At 44.0% G+C, this 15,147-nt stretch overlaps 4 protein-coding genes across 6 annotated transcripts; all 4 read left to right on the top strand.

Annotated features, from left to right (window-relative positions):
- The first annotated feature begins 59 nt into the window (after positions 1–59).
- setdb2 (SET domain bifurcated histone lysine methyltransferase 2) lies at positions 60–3,643 on the top strand. 2 transcript variants are annotated; one of them, XM_047339063.1, is made up of 11 exons: positions 60–201; positions 832–945; positions 1,041–1,136; positions 1,216–1,385; positions 1,494–1,772; positions 1,854–2,182; positions 2,312–2,481; positions 2,552–2,784; positions 2,871–3,122; positions 3,208–3,291; positions 3,359–3,643. In XM_047339063.1, exons 1-11 carry the CDS (start codon positions 162–164, stop codon positions 3,497–3,499), a joined length of 1,908 nt encoding a protein of 635 aa, XP_047195019.1. In that variant the 5' UTR covers positions 60–161; the 3' UTR covers positions 3,500–3,643. The 2 variants fall into 2 exon arrangements, with proteins under 2 accessions (XP_047195019.1, XP_047195018.1); XM_047339062.1 differs by having other exon boundaries at positions 3,203–3,291.
- Positions 3,644–4,094: 451 nt separating this feature from the next.
- On the top strand, positions 4,095–6,771 carry creg1 (cellular repressor of E1A-stimulated genes 1). Its single transcript, XM_035150323.2, has 4 exons — positions 4,095–4,497; positions 5,575–5,694; positions 5,768–5,881; positions 6,091–6,771. The coding sequence occupies exons 1-4, from the start codon at positions 4,198–4,200 to the stop codon at positions 6,175–6,177; spliced, it is 621 nt and encodes a 206-aa protein (XP_035006214.1). The 5' UTR covers positions 4,095–4,197; the 3' UTR covers positions 6,178–6,771.
- Positions 6,772–6,926: 155 nt separating this feature from the next.
- On the top strand, positions 6,927–10,450 carry LOC118103410 (T-cell surface glycoprotein CD3 zeta chain). 2 transcript variants are annotated; one of them, XM_035150325.2, is made up of 7 exons: positions 6,927–7,082; positions 8,133–8,230; positions 8,371–8,442; positions 9,109–9,141; positions 9,284–9,337; positions 9,523–9,552; positions 9,965–10,450. In XM_035150325.2, exons 1-7 carry the CDS (start codon positions 7,040–7,042, stop codon positions 10,028–10,030), a joined length of 396 nt encoding a protein of 131 aa, XP_035006216.2. In that variant the 5' UTR covers positions 6,927–7,039; the 3' UTR covers positions 10,031–10,450. The 2 variants fall into 2 exon arrangements, with proteins under 2 accessions (XP_035006216.2, XP_035006215.2); XM_035150324.2 differs by having other exon boundaries at positions 8,371–8,466.
- Positions 10,451–10,643: 193 nt separating this feature from the next.
- dnajc27 (DnaJ (Hsp40) homolog, subfamily C, member 27) lies at positions 10,644–15,113 on the top strand. The gene is made up of 7 exons (XM_047339074.1): positions 10,644–11,061; positions 11,966–12,048; positions 12,504–12,573; positions 12,692–12,856; positions 12,947–13,069; positions 13,202–13,362; positions 13,449–15,113. The coding sequence occupies exons 1-7, from the start codon at positions 10,975–10,977 to the stop codon at positions 13,579–13,581; spliced, it is 822 nt and encodes a 273-aa protein (XP_047195030.1). The 5' UTR covers positions 10,644–10,974; the 3' UTR covers positions 13,582–15,113.
- Positions 15,114–15,147: the final 34 nt, after the last annotated feature.

Genomic DNA, 15,147 nt, shown 5'->3' with positions numbered 1-15,147 from the left:
GACACGAGCTCCGGTTCAAACTGAGCTCGAGTGACTTCAACTCGGCTCCAGTTTGTTTTGTTGGTTCGACGAAGTTTCCTCTGGTTAAAGTTCGCGGTTATAAAGCTGCTGTTAGCTAGCTGTTAGCTGGGAGCTAGCTGGGAGCTAACAGCTGTCTGCAGATGAGAGAAGCAGCTGCAGCGCTGGATCCTCGAGATGTTGGTGAGAAGGAAGATTTCAAACTGGTCCGGATTCAACTGGTCCAGGTTTCTATAAACCTGATAGTAAACATCATTTTAGTGTTTTTAACAACTACTGATCTGAACTGAGAAAATAAACATCATAGAAAAGTCCATGTGTGTTTTTAGGCCAAAACACAGATGGACATTTTCTGATATTAATGGACCCAACAACTAATCGAATGATTGACAGTTGATGGGTAATGAAAATAAAAGTTGATGAAATGATCAGTGACACATCTGTGTTGTGTTTATCTCATTATAAACTAAATCTTTACTTCTCACGTGTTCGTGTGAGCGAACAGGAAACAGAAGAATCTGCTGCTGCGTCGTCTCCTGATGTTCTTCAGAAGAAGAACTGTGGAGAACTGGGTCTGGACTCCAGCTTCTCTTTCACACATGAACAACACAGCAGCAGATTCTGCTCAGACTCAGCATCTCCTGCTGGGTTCACTTGGGGACTGGATGGAGAAGTTCTGCAGAAACGTGGAAGGTTCTCAGTCGGACATTAGCGTTTTACAGATCGGCCCCTCTGAAGAATGGAGGATCTCAGGAGTTCAGGTGTGACAGCAGCTTCAGTGAGGGACTTTAATGATGTGAACTTGTTTTTCAGAGCGAGCCCAGGCTTTCTGGGCGGAGGAGGACGTGGATCAGTTGTTTAACGGCGTCTTGTCGTACCTGGACCACCTGAAGAGAGTCCTGAAGAAGAACACGGCCACAGACAAAGGTTGGACCTTTTATTTTGACCTCTTCATGTTGCTGTGATGACGGGCGCTCCGTGGCGTTTCCTGTCCTGACGCTGTGATGTGGTTTGTTGATCAGAGCTGGTTCAGGCGTTGAAGCTGCTGGAGTCTCTGGACCTGTGTCCCTCGGTGTCGGTTCAGGACTCGTCCGTCGTCCAGGTGGTCATCGGTGCAGGTAAACTCAGGCTTTTATTCTGAAACTCTGCTGGCATCAGGGGGTATGACCACTGATTGGTTCCTGTTTACCTGAACAGGTGAGGTGCTGCCAGCTGACTTCCCCCGCCACAGTCCCTCCCCCTCGACCTCCCCCGTACCTCCCACTAATGGCCTGTCCAGCCCTGCAGCGCCCCCTGCTGTCAGAGAGGAGCTGCTGCCTCTGCTGGCCCCTGTCCAGCTGCAGTACCACCCCCACACCTGCTGCAAGGTAACACTACACGCTGTACACAATGCACAACACACACACTAACACACACGCTGTGAACACGTGTTCCTGTGATTTCTAATTTGAACACATTGTTCTTGTCTCTTCCAGACGTGCATGCCCAGTTTACCCAGCATGCCTCAGTCCATGCCTCTGTTCTGGGCACAGAACCCTCTGAAGGTTCCGCTGCTCTGCGGCTTTAAGAGACTGAGCGCCGTGCAGCTGATGTCACCTGGAGGGGGGGCGGAGCCTGTGGAGTCCCAGCAGGCGGAGCAGTTGGATGCAGACGACTGGGACGTGGTTTACAGAGCGCCTTGTGGACAGATCCTTCGTAACCATGACGATGTGATGGATTTCCTGTTGGCTACGGAGATCGACGACGTCCTGCAGGTCAGCTGATGTATCACGCTGCGTTCAGAGTCTACCGGAAACTTCAGTGAAACTTTTAATAACTGGATGCTCCTCCTCCAGGTCGACTTCTTCACCTTCAACCGCTCTGTTCATTTGGACCCTCCTGTGGCGCCGAGGTCTCAGCGTCCAGAGCTGGACCTGAGTCGTGGCGTGGAGCCCACACCGGTGGAGCTGTGCCCCAGTGACGGCGGCGCCCGTCCCGCTGAGTTCCGCTACAGGAGGGACCGCTGGCCGCACGGCTGCTTCCTGAGCCGCGGCGCCACGCTGTTCAACGCCTGCTGCGATTGTGTCGACGGCTGCACAGACGCACAGAGCTGCGCCTGCATCGCTATGAACAGAGGAGGGCGCTGTTACAGCCACCACAGGCTGAGTGAACCCGAGTCGTCAGGGTGAGAGGACAACTGTGACGTTACAGATTCAGGAGCGTTGTGATGTCTACATACTTACCTGTGTGTGTCTGTGTGTGTGTGTGTGTGTCTGTGTGTGTGTGTGTGTGTCTGTGTCTGTGTGTGTGTTAGGCTGTATGAGTGCGGTCCGTGGTGCGGTTGTGACCGGGCTCGTTGTCAGAACCGTCTGGTCCAGCGAGGGATCAGAGTCCGGCTCCAGGTTTTCCAGACCGAGGACCGTGGCTGGGGCGTGCGTTGCCGTGACGACGTGGACCGTGGCACTTTTGTTTGCATCTACGCAGGTGAGCCAACGGTAACGTTTCAGAGAATCCAGGATGTGTTCATGTAAAGTTAAACGCGTTTGATTTCCAGGTGTGATCCTGCAGCGGGTCCAGACTCCCCTGGAGCCTCTGCCGCCCAAACTGGCGAGGTTCGATCTCCCGTCAGACGACGAGGTGGAGGTCGTCACTGAGTGGCTGGCCCCGCCGGTCCTGGAGGGGCGGAGCAACCTGCTGGAGACGTCTCCGCCACCTAAGTCCCCGCCCACCTCCCCACCTCTGCACGTCCCAGTGATCCAGAGGCCGCCGGACGCCGCTGCGCTGCAGGTCAGAGACACGCCGTCGTCACTTCTCTTCATCAGACGTGAATTAAAACGACTGAATGGTGTTTTTTTGTTTGTTTTTTTCCTCAGGTTCAGACGGTGGTTCTGGGAGGTCCGGAGCCGCCGCCCCCTTCAGGTCCCATTACTTTACAATCTAAAGTGAAGGGACATCGTCCGTCAGGTGACCAGAAGCTCGGCGTTACCGTGGAGACGGCGAAGAAGGTGAGCATGAAGAGCGGCTCAGAGACGTCGGAGCAGAAGAGTCTGAAGAGAGCGGCGAAGGTGGAGGACGTTCATGTTCTGGACGCCAGCCGGGAGGGAAACGTGAGCCGCTTCATCAACGTGAGTTAACAACAGGAAGAAATGAACTGGGTGTTTTATTATGAAAGGGCTGAGAACATCGACATCCTCTCTGTTAACAGCACAGCTGCCGGCCGAACCTCTTCGTCCAGAACGTCTTCACCGACTCCCACGACCCCGCCTTCCCCGTCATCGCCTTCTTCACCAGCAGGTGAGGAAGAGGAGAAGCAGCTGTTTGTGGTTCTTCTTCGTGGTTGTTAACGTGTCTCTCTGTGCAGGAGGGTGAAGGCCGGCACGGAGCTCACCTGGAACTACTCCGCTGTCGGACACACGGCCGTGCTGCCGAAACAGGAAGTGACGTGTCTCTGCGGGAGCGATGGTTGTCGGGGTCAGTTCGTCGTCGAGGAAAACCTGTGTGACGTCTGCGAGGTCGAAGGTCGAGAGGCCCGGTGACGCTACGACCCAGGTTCAGACGCTGCCGCTGTCAACACGACACAAACGCACTTCTACTGTTGTTCTGTAAAAACACGTTTTTTCATAATAAAATGACAATTAACAATTAACTGAGGCTCTTTTATTTTGAAAGATTGTAATAAGTGTGGCTGTGACCTGGTTTTATTTTCGTCAGGATAACGTTTCACCAACACTAACTTCAGTATAAAGTGACTAAAGGACTCATTTTAAAAACGTGGAGACAAACAGACGCATTGACCTGATTTGAATCTTTTAATGTTTAGAACCTTCACTTCGTAGGAAGATCCCAGAGAATCAGAAACTCTCAGAAACTCACATCTCCTTCTTCTTCTTCAGTTTTTATGGCGCTTGGCAACAACTTGTAGGTGAATGACTTCTGAACGTGGAACATTCACGTGACTTCAGGAGAAAAACAAACATGGAGGAGGAGTCGTGTGTAACTCCTCCCATAATGCAACGGGCTGCTCCATCATAGGCTGTCTTTTATTTTGAAGTTAGTCTGACATTAGGTTGTTTTTTATTTTGAAGGTATTCTGCCGTTGAGTTGTCTTTTACTGTGAAAGTCCAGAGCGGATGTGGGCCTGTGGTTTCCCAGCGGTCTTCCTCCAGGTCCCCCGCAGTGCGTGGAACACTGAGGCCGAACATGAGCGCTGCTGGCCGGGTTGTGTGCGCGCTGCTCCTCGGCCTCCTCTGGTGCTCCTGCTCCGGGGCCCGGGGCGGACTCCGGATCCGGATCCCGCCTCACGAGCAGCTGGCCCGGGTGGCCCGCTTCGTCTCGCACCAGTGTGACTGGGCCTCCATGGCCACCATCTCCTCTCACCCCCCCCTGGAGGGTCGACCCTTCTCCAACAGCTTGTCAGTGAGCGACGGGCCGCAGGGCTCCGGCTCCGGGGTGCCCTACATGTACCTGACCCGCATGGAGGTGTCGGTGCAGGACCTGCAGGTACACACCGCTGCTGCATCTGCACACATCTACACACATCTACACCGCATCTACACGCATCTACACACATCTACACACATCTACACACCGCTGCTGCATCTACACACATCTACACGCATCTACACACATCTACACTTCTTACATAGAAAGAAACATGGAATGATTCTCTTCTATCGTATGAATAATTCACACAGACTCTATAAAGAAAAGATGTTTACTGGTGAGTGTTGAAGAAAGTAGAAAACTTCCATTTATACAAATTAATTTGACTTATTATCCAAAATGTCTATTATTCATGTACAAGGCTCCGTTCACATCAAACATCTGGTTTTAATTTGGTGTTTATTTTAAATACTTATATTAAAACCACACAGCTGCTGTAAAGTTGACCATATTTCATATCACACTATGATATATGTACATAACATTCAGTTTAAAGTTGTGATATTCCTGTAGTATTATTTAAGGGGAATTGATATTAATAACTTTTATTGAATTTAAGTTCATGTTGTATGTTATAATTATTCTTCGACTGTTAATGCTAAACCTTCCTGTTTGATTTCTTCTGTCGTTCCTCTGACACGTTTAAAGAAAAATCTTTTATCGTTTGTAAAAACTTCTGAAAACGTTGCTTTACATAACAGCTTCTCCCGTGACTCAGCACTTTTATTTATGCACCGTGACTCAGCACTTTTATTTATGCACCGTGACTCAGCCGTTTCTGGAGAGAAATGTTTTTGTGTCACATGACGCAGCAGAAACATGTTACATGTGACATTTGATCACGTGAACTTTAATAGTGTGTTCAGATGTTTCACTAGTCGTGTTGTTAAAGTTATTTAAACGAGTTAAAAACTTTGAATTAAGTCATTTAAACATGTTCATGTGACAGTAAAACTAATGAATTTACTTTTAATATTTTATCACAAAATTTAAAACAAACATCAAAATGTAGTTTCAACCATTAATTCACCGTCAAGAAGGGAGATTCTGCGTCGCTGTTTATTTGTGTAAAATCGATCAAGTCCTGAAAAGTTTCTCTTCTCGTCCTCTGGGACCCGCTGGCGCCCCCTGCAGGTGAACCCCGCGGCGTCTCTGTCCATGACCCTGGCTCAGACGGACTACTGTCGTCAGCAGAGCTACGACCCTCAGAGTCCGCTCTGCGCCCGGGTCCTCCTGTCGGGATCCGTCGTCCAGGTAACCACTCACGCACCTGTCTCCGCCTCTGAGCGGTCACATGACCCCGCCTCACTTCCTCTTCCTGCTGCAGGTCAACGACACGGAGGCGGAGTTTGCTAAGAAGTCTCTGTTCAGTCGACATCCGGAGATGATTGATTGGCCGACAGATCACAACTGGTTCTTCGCCAAGTTCAACATCACACAGGTACGAGGACAAGGTCTACGATTAATACTACGAATGCTAGAACTAGTAATAATACTAATACGACTAAAACTGCACCTGAACTACAACCAAAACAAAAACCTCCATGTGATTTTTAAATGTGTTTCCACCTGATTCTGACATCGTCACTGTTTTCAGCCAATCAGACAGCAGGAAGTCTCGTTAACGACCTGCTCCTCCTCTGTTTTCAGGTGTGGGTGTTGGATTATTTCGGTGGCGTGAAGACCGTCACTCCGGAGGAGTATTTCCAGGCGACGCCGTACGAGAAGCACCACTGAGCGTCGTCCCTCGATGCTTCGTTTGTAGTTCTCATGATGTCACCACAGATTTAAATCGTACATTTTCAAACAGGAAACAGGAAGTAGATGTGTCGTCTTCTACGCCATAAAGATTATCAGAAATAATAACATGTTAAAAACGACCACAACTCTATTTATCATACACAAGATGAGGAACCTGTTTATATATATATATAAACATATACACTCTGCCGTGAAATCTGATCGATCGTGTCTTAATATATATGTATATGTGTGCAGTGTTGGAGTTTGACCAATGTGTGGCGCTGTTGCTCTGATAATGAAAGATTCAAAACATAATTTATCATTTTTGTTCAGTGCTGAAGAAAAAATAATATTTTCTTTAGTTTGACTAAATTCACATTAACAGGATTAAACTGAGCGGAAGATACAAAAGATCAAATGTTTGTTGGTTCATGAGCAACTCGACAAACCAAGTTTAATACAACAACGATTTGAGGTGGAAAATATAAAACTTTATAGGTTCTGACACTTTGACTGAATCTGTTGTTTGTAAAAATCATTTTATTTTCAAGCTGAAGTGAAACATTTGAATAAAAACTTTATATCTTTGCTATGAAATTCTACTTTTGTAAATAGAAAAAGGACGATTTGTATAAAGTTTTGTGTTGAAGAGAGTGTGTGTGTGTGTGTGTGTGTGTGTGTGTGTGTGTGTGTGTGTGTGTGTGTGTGTGTGTGTGTGTGTGTGTGTGTGTGTGTGTGTGTGTGTGTGTGTGTGTGTGTGTGTGTGTGTGTGTCACCTGTCACCACTTCCTGCTCCACTCAGACGAGCTCCGTGGTTCAGTCTCTTTGTTAAAGAGTGAAATCGTGTTGAGGAGAAATGAAGTCGTTCGTCTTCTTGCTTCTCGTGTTTCCTCCGACAGGTAAAACTCTTTATAATAATTATAATTAAACTCATCTTAATTATATAATAACGTGTTGAAGATGTGACGTCCTGTTACTTCTCAACCTTTTGAAGATGGTGGATGAACAATAGAAATGAAACAGGAAACTGCTCAGGTTCAAATATTTCTGGTTTTTATTAATGTTTTATTTAGAAAATGGTGATTTTACAGACAAAGAATAAATATCAGGTTTTTAAATACAATCATTTTTAAACAATAATAAAAATTTTGATTAGAGAACGACTCGTCTGCAAACATAAAAAATAAATCACAAAACATTTGGTAGAAATGTGTAAATATTTATTGATAAATATGTTTAATTTGTGAGAAGAAGCTTTTCAGCAGCGTCGTTAACAAACGAGGAGGAAGCAGCTTCTCTGTGGCGGCCATGTTGGATCCTCACAAACTCCACAGTGTCGTCTGCGTACACTTTGACCTCAGACTCAATCTGCGACTTCTGATCTTTATTGATATTAATATTCATAAACACCGAGTTTTTCTGGAAACAGAAAACAACACAAACATTTGTTTTTTTATGTTAAAATGAAGGAAACTTTAATTTTCTGACTCGTTCAGTCACAAAGAATATTTTGCTTTCTACTTTACTTCATTTATTAATATTACTCATGTTTTACTTTACCATTTATATTCATAAGGTATAATAGATTTAATGATTAACAATAGTACACACACAGTGTCAGTTTACAGCTCACGCACACACTTCCTGTTCTCTCCGATCTCTGATCCGACCACAGGCCTCTGACGACAGTTCATGTTTCTATTGGCTGTTGCCACGGAGACGGGTTTCCAGCTGCTGAGCGATGTCGGTCGTTGATGGAGTCGTACGATAGTTTGAGGATAAAGAGTCGTTCGTAAAGTGAATGAAAGCGATGTGAAGGTCGTCAGAGGTTTCTGTGGTGAAGATGAAATGGAAGCTGATACGAGGATGAAGAGGAAGATGAAGAACAAGTTCAATATCATTGTTTATCACAAACTGTTCATCCAGTATGTGACCTCTGACCTCCACAGACGCCATGTCGCCGAACGACCCGCAGCTCTGCTACATCCTGGACGGTTTCCTCGGCCTGTACGGACTCATCATCACTGGGATGTTCATCAAAGAGAAGGTGTGTTCCTCTACCACTTCTTATTTTGAAAGAACAGGAGCTGATCACAGTCAGTTCAGCTGCTTTTATTTTGAAAGTTTGACTTGAAGATGCAATAAAAGTTCAAAATAACTTGAACCATCATTCACTTTTTTCTTTAGTTCTTTCGATCCAAAGTGAAGTTCGAGGACGATCAGGATCCGAACGGGGACGACGGCGGCTACACTGGACTGGTGAGAGACAGTGAGAGAGAACGAGTGAGTCCAACTCTTTATGAACACGCCTCCACTCAACAAACATGATGTTCTCTCAAGGTTCTTCAGAGGTTCTTTAAGGAACCACACACCATCACATCAGGGTTCTATCTCTGTTCTCCCCTTGTCTCAGTTCTGTCACAAACCTCCAATAATCCAGTTCTGATACTTTCTCAACAACCTACAGTCTTTTTAGGGTTCTCACTCTTTTTGTCTTACAAGAACCTTAAACAACCTGAAGAACCTTGACAACCCCTGAAGAACACACAAACAATAAAAGAACCACAAATAACCCAAAAGGAACCTTTAAATAACCTTACAGAATCTGAAGAGAATTACTAAAACCTTAAATAAAGAACCTTACACAACCTGATTAACCCTGAAGACTTACTGGAGAACCTTATAGAACCCTTAAAAGAACAAAAATAATCAGTGATCAACACTGAAACATTCCCTGTAGAACCCCACGAGATTCAACAACAGTAAATCAGCACAATACACTAATTCAGAGGTTCTTTAATTCAAATGTATGTGAAGGAACCGAAGAATCTTCCCAGTTCCTCGAGGAATCAGGAAGAGTTGAATTCTATTAGAACCTTATTGACTGAATGATTCCAATCTGTTCTATGTTCTACGTTCTGACAGAACCGCTGGCTGACCGATGACACCACCTACCAGGTAACAAACTGTTTTTTATTTCCTCAGAAAACAGTTACAGGTTTTAAAATAACGTTATTATAGATATTTAACAGTATTGATCATATTCACATTTTTACTGTGTGAAATATTTGTATTTCTACACTTTTTTTTAAATTTCCAGGACTTGAACCGACCAACAGACGGAGAATATAAAGAACTTCCTGTGAAACGAGAGGTCAGTTCATCAATGAGTCAAATCATTAAACATTAGTATATAGTATTAATATATATACATAAAAGTACTTGAGTAAAATAGATTCGATTTTTTTTAAATCATTTTAATTATTTAACAATTATTATTTCTTTATTCCTGAATTTAAATTTTCCTATTTATATTAACTACTTTTATTTTTTCTGCAGCGTAAGAAAAAGAACGAGCAGATTTATCAGGTGAGATTTATGAATAAATATTTGAAACTCTAACTGATTGATGGATGGATTGATTGGTTGATTGATTGATTGGTTGGTTGGTTGATTGATGGATTGATTGGTTGATTGATGGATTGATTGGTTGATTGGTTGATTGATGGATGGATTGGTTGATTGGTTGATTGGTTGATTGATTGGTTGGTTGATTGATGGATTGATTGGTTGGTTGATTGATGGATTGATGGATTGATGGATTGATTGATGGATGGATTGATGGATGGATTGATGGATGGATTGATTGATTGATTGGTTGATTGGTTGGTTGATTGGTTGGTTGATTGATGGATTGATTGGTTGGTTGATTGATGGATGGATTGATGGATTGATTGATTGATTGATTGATTGGTTGGTTGATTGATTGGCGTCTCTTCAGGGTCTGAGCTCGGCCACCAGAGACACCTACGACGCTCTCCAGATGCTGCCACTTCCTCCTCGTTAACTCCGCCCACTCATCGTGGATCCTCTCGATGACCACGTGATTTTTTTTCATGGGTTCATAGGCCTCCACACGTAAATGATTTTATTGTTGCAGTTTCTTCTTCTTTATTAAAACTGTTGCTTTGTGTTTTCCAGGATGTTTGTTTTCAGTATTTCATTAGATTTTTATTGATTTTACATCGTTTGATATTTTACTGAGAGTTTTTGCTGCAGCGTCTGAATAACAGACTTTATTTTGATGTTTAAACATTTTCTGATTCAAATCAAACAACGAAACTACAAGTATTCCATTGATTCCATAAAACATAAAAAATGATTCAAATATTCAACATTAAGTTGAATTAATATTTGAATCCTGCACATTCACGGTAAAATGTACTTTATCTTAATGAGACGACAATTAAAGAACAAGTTCATGGATTATTGTGTCTTTTAATCGATTCACTTTATGGTTTAATAGGTTTGAATACATTCAGAAATGTCATTATTCAAATGTAAATACATTTCATTTGAGGGTTGAGTTTATTGAATTTAAATTCACTTCGATATTTAATCACGATTTAGTCATTTCATGACTTTCACCGCTGCCGATCATTTTAATTTGAAAAGGTTGAGCGGAAGTGGCGTGTTCTGCACGGCAGCTAACTGGATGGTTAGCATGTTGGCTGTGATGCTAACGAGCCCGCGGTGTAACCGAACCAAAACATTAGCTTCAATGCTAAACCGATAATCAGTTTAAAGCTCGTGCTCATCAGTAGCCACTGTGCTAACAACTAGTTATGTGTTAACGACTAGTTAACCTAATCAGTAGCCACTGTGCTAACGACTAGTTCTGTGCTAACGACTAGTTAGCCTCGTTAGCCTCCAACAACAGCAATCAGCTGCAGCTGTCAACACTGCGCCTCCTGCTAGCGGCTAGCGGCTAGCTGTTAGCATCACAGCATCATGGAGTCGAACCCTCCGAAGAGACGCGACAGTAAGAAATCTCTGCGGGTGAAGGTGATCAGTCTGGGGGACGCGGAGGTCGGGAAGGTAAGAGACTATCCGGAGGATTCACAGCGAACATCTGGTTAAGTAACATCTGGTTCATTAACATCTGGTTCAGTAACATCTGGTTCAGTAACATCTGGTTCAGTAAGATCTGGTTCAGTAACATCTGGTTCAGTAACATCTGGTTCATTAACATCTGGTTCATTAACATCTGGTTCAGTAACATCTGGTTCATTAACATCTGGTTCAGTAAGATCTGGTTCAGTAAGATCTGGTTCATTAACATCTGGTTCATTAACATCTGGTTCAGTAAGATCTGGTTCATTAACATCTGGTTCAGTAACATCTGGTTCAGTAACATCTGGTTCAGTAAGATCTGGTTCATTAACATCTGGTTCAGTAACATCTGGTTCAGTAACATCTGGTTCAGTAAGATCTGGTTCAGTAACATCTGGTTCAGTAACATCTGGTTCAGTAACATCTGGTTCAGTAACATCTGGTTCATTAACATCTGGTTCAGTAACATCTGGTTCAGTAACATCTGGATCATTAACATCTGGATCATTAACATCTGGTTCAGTAAGATCTGGTTCAGTAAGATCTGGTCCATTAACATCTGGTTCAGTAACATCTGGTTCAGTAACATCTGGATCATTAACATCTGGATCAGTAACATCTGGTTCATTAACATCTGGTTCAGTAACATCTGGTTCAGTAACATCTGGATCATTAACATCTGGATCAGTAACATCTGGCTCAGTAACATCTGGGTTTAGACTCTGATAAATGTCTTTAGTTCACAGAAAAACATTTAACTGATAATTCAACTTATTTCACTTCACATTGATTCTTTTTATTAACTGTGTGTTTGTGTATAAATATAAGATATAGATGAGATATAATTATAAATCATTATAAGACTACATTATAAATGATTTTCTTCCAGAGCTGCATCATCAAACGTTATTGTGAGAAAAGATTCGTCCCCAAATATTTGGCCACGATTGGAATCGACTACGGAGTAACCAAGTAAGTACACAAGTAATCTATTACTCTGTGTTGGAGTGTGTATACGTGTGTATACGGGTTGTGTGTTTACATGTTGGGTGTATGTAACGTGTGTGTGTACGTGTTGTGTATAACGTGTGTGTACGTGTTGTGTGTATGTAACATGTGTGTGTACGTGTTGTGTGTGTACGTGTTGTGTATAACGTGTGTGTACGTGTTGTGTGTGTACGTGTTGTGTGTAACGTGTGTGTACGTGTTGTGTATAACGTGTGTATCGTGTTGTGTATAACGTGTGTGTACGTGTTGTGTGTAACGTGTGTGTACGTGTTGTGTGTAACGTGTGTGTACGTGTTGTGTATAACGTGTGTGTACGTGTTGTGTGTAACGTGTGTGTACGTGTTGTGTGTAACCTGTGTGTACGTGTTGTGTATAACGTGTGTGTACGTGTTGTGTGTAACGTGTGTGTGTGTTGTCAGGGTGCAGGTCCGGGACAGGGAGATCAAAGTGAACATCTTCGACATGGCCGGTCATCCGTTCTTCTACGAAGTGAGTTTCAGAAACAGACTGAATGACGATGTGGTGTAATGAGTGGAAGCTGCCAGCAGGTGGTGCTGCTGCAGCAGGAGACTGAAGTGTGCTCTTTGCCCTGGGTGTTGTCTGTCAGGTGCGTAACGAGTTCTATAAGGACAGTCAGGGCGTCCTGCTGGTGTACGACGTCGGCCTCAGGGAGAGTTTCGACGCCCTCGACTCCTGGCTGGGCGAGATGAAACAGGAAATGGGCTCCCAGGCCAACATGGACAGCATCGTCTTCATCGTCTGCGCCAACAAGGTCAGACTCGATCGGACCGATCGGACCGATCAGAGGCCTCGGCTTCGGGGGGAGTTTGAGGATCAATCTGTTTTTGTCTCACCTGCGCAGGTGGACCTGACGAAGAGACGGGTGGTGGACGAGGGGGAGGGTCGACTGTGGGCGGAGTCCAGAGGGTTTCACTACTTTGAGACGTCAGCACAAAGCGGCGAAGGCATCAACGAGATGTTTCAGGTTCTCACACGTCGCCACGTTGTTGTCGAGGCTTTTTAACAACAAATACCAACACAACATCATAGTGTGTGTGTGTGTGTGTGTGTGTGTGTGTGTGTGTGTGTGTGTGTGTGTGTGTGTGTCTCCTCTCAGGCGTTCTTCTCGTCCATCACTGACATGTGTGAAAATGGCGGGAAGCGTCCGGTGGCCGAGGTCAGCGTCGGCTTCACCAAAGAACAGGCCGACACCATCCGACGCATCCGAAACAGCAAAGACTCATGGGACATGTTGGGGGTCAAACCCGGGGCCACGCGGTGAGACCAACAACAGAATGACTTTGTGTTTATGACCTCGTCACTGTGGAAGTTTGTAACGTTGGTTCCTGGCTGGTTGTTTCCAGGGAGGAGGTGAACAAGGCGTACCGTAAGCTGGCGGTCCTGCTGCATCCGGATAAATGCGTCGCCCCCGGCAGCGAAGACGCCTTCAAGGCCGTGGTGAACGCCCGCACGTCGCTGCTGAAGAACATCAAATAACGTACAGAGCTGTCGTCTTCACCCTGAAGACTCGTACCTCAGTGTTTATTTATTACCGTGTCCTGTGCCATGTCGCTCGCCACCGAGCTGCACGCCAACCAGACTCTATTCACTCTGTGTGTGTGTGTGTGTGTGTGTGTGTGCGAGAGAGTGTGAGTGTGAGTACGGAAGAGGAGGAGGGCCAAACAGTCAACATTTAGGTTTCTCATTCTTAAAATCATCAACATTTGTTTTCACGTCATAGTTTGGAAAAAATAATTCTGTTAAAAGTTTTTACACCAAAGTTGAAAAGATTTTTAGTTTTTGTGCCAAATTGGAAGTTTTTGTATGAAATGTCAGACGAGTCATTATTTAGTGAATCACAATTAAAACTAGAGTTGGATTTGATCTAATGATGAAGAACTCTGCCCTCGTCTTCAGAGTCAGCATGTTCTCCTTTAAGAGACAAATCTCTGGTTTCAAATAAATTTACTTCCTTAAATTCATTTGTTGCTCCACAAACATTAAACTTGTCTCTTCCCTTTTCTTTCACATTTCTAGTTTCAAGTGAATCATTTATTTTCTCAAAAAGCTAAATTGAGCCTGAAATGAATTTGAATCGTGGACAGAACTTGAGTTCGGTTGAGTTCAGTTGAGTTTCTCCTCAGAGACACTTTGAAGAATCTCTGCAGTGGAACCAGGGTTAGTCTGTCGCCACGTTAAAGAGTCACGTGACCACACGTCGTCACCTGTTCACGACCGCGTCTTTCATCAGGAAGTTGAACTGAAACACAGATTTCTGTTTGTTTATTGATTGTACGACGGAAACAGAAACATCTCGTTAAAGCAGAAGAAACAGACGACATGTCTTCATATCTCTTATCTATTGGATTGACGTGTTAGATCTATACAGTTACAGGAGCACTAAACACAGTCTGAAGGCTCATGTGATTTATCATTTAATCATTAACTTTTAGAACCGTAAACGACTTTAAATCAGGAATATGATCTTTTCACCTGAAGACTACATTTCCCATCAGCCTTTCCAGTACAATGAATTCAAACCAAATAACAATGAACAAATCAAATGTAATTGTTTTGGATGTAACGTGTTATTTATATTTATTATTATTGTTGCGTGTTCACATGTTATTTATTACACTGAAGTAATGAAACTAATTATTGTTTGGTCACAGTTTGACCTCATGACTGAAACTGCTGAGTCACAACCAGTCATCACTGGATGGTGTGAGGACACACACACACACACAGACACACACACACACACACACACACACACACACAGGAATGTTTGATGTATCCACATTAGAAGAGTCACGTCCCAAATTTCACACTTTGATTAAACTGTGTCAAACTTGAGATGTGAGTGTGTCTGTGTGTGTCTGTGTGTCTGTGTGTGTCTGTGTGACTGTGTGTGTCTGTGGCTGTGTGGCTGTGTGTGTGTTACTGTGAGTGTGTGTTACAGTCTCTCTGTGGTTCCTGTACGTGCACGTTCTCCTGGATTCTTTTTTGGAATTAAATGACTGAAATCACTTCTCTGCTCTGTTTTCTTATGATTCTTGAAGT

This window comes from Hippoglossus stenolepis, chromosome 24, assembly GCF_022539355.2.
Source record: "Hippoglossus stenolepis isolate QCI-W04-F060 chromosome 24, HSTE1.2, whole genome shotgun sequence".
Taxonomy (NCBI): Eukaryota; Metazoa; Chordata; class Actinopteri; order Pleuronectiformes; family Pleuronectidae; genus Hippoglossus; species Hippoglossus stenolepis.
This window is presented reverse-complemented; position numbering and strand designations above follow the sequence as displayed.

Coding starts and splice junctions, on each gene's coding strand:
- dnajc27 (XM_047339074.1), top strand. CDS start 10,975: ATGGAGTCGAACCCTCCGAAGAGACGCGACAGTAAGAAATCTCTGCGG. Junction 12,857..12,946: donor TCATCGTCTGCGCCAACAAG/GTCAGACTCGAT, acceptor TCACCTGCGCAG/GTGGACCTGACGAAGAGACG. Junction 13,070..13,201: donor GCATCAACGAGATGTTTCAG/GTTCTCACACGT, acceptor GTCTCCTCTCAG/GCGTTCTTCTCGTCCATCAC.
- setdb2 (XM_047339062.1), top strand. CDS start 162: ATGAGAGAAGCAGCTGCAGCGCTGGATCCTCGAGATGTTG. Junction 2,785..2,870: donor CGGACGCCGCTGCGCTGCAG/GTCAGAGACACG, acceptor TTTTTTCCTCAG/GTTCAGACGGTGGTTCTGGG. Junction 3,123..3,202: donor ACGTGAGCCGCTTCATCAAC/GTGAGTTAACAA, acceptor CTCTGTTAACAG/CACAGCTGCCGGCCGAACCT.
- LOC118103410 (XM_035150324.2), top strand. CDS start 7,040: ATGAAGTCGTTCGTCTTCTTGCTTCTCGTGTTTCCTCCGACAG. Junction 9,338..9,522: donor AACTTCCTGTGAAACGAGAG/GTCAGTTCATCA, acceptor TTTTTTCTGCAG/CGTAAGAAAAAGAACGAGCA. Junction 9,553..9,964: donor AGAACGAGCAGATTTATCAG/GTGAGATTTATG, acceptor GCGTCTCTTCAG/GGTCTGAGCTCGGCCACCAG.
- creg1 (XM_035150323.2), top strand. CDS start 4,198: ATGAGCGCTGCTGGCCGGGTTGTGTGCGCGCTGCTCCTCGGCCTCCTC. Junction 5,695..5,767: donor TGTCGGGATCCGTCGTCCAG/GTAACCACTCAC, acceptor TTCCTGCTGCAG/GTCAACGACACGGAGGCGGA. Junction 5,882..6,090: donor CCAAGTTCAACATCACACAG/GTACGAGGACAA, acceptor CTCTGTTTTCAG/GTGTGGGTGTTGGATTATTT.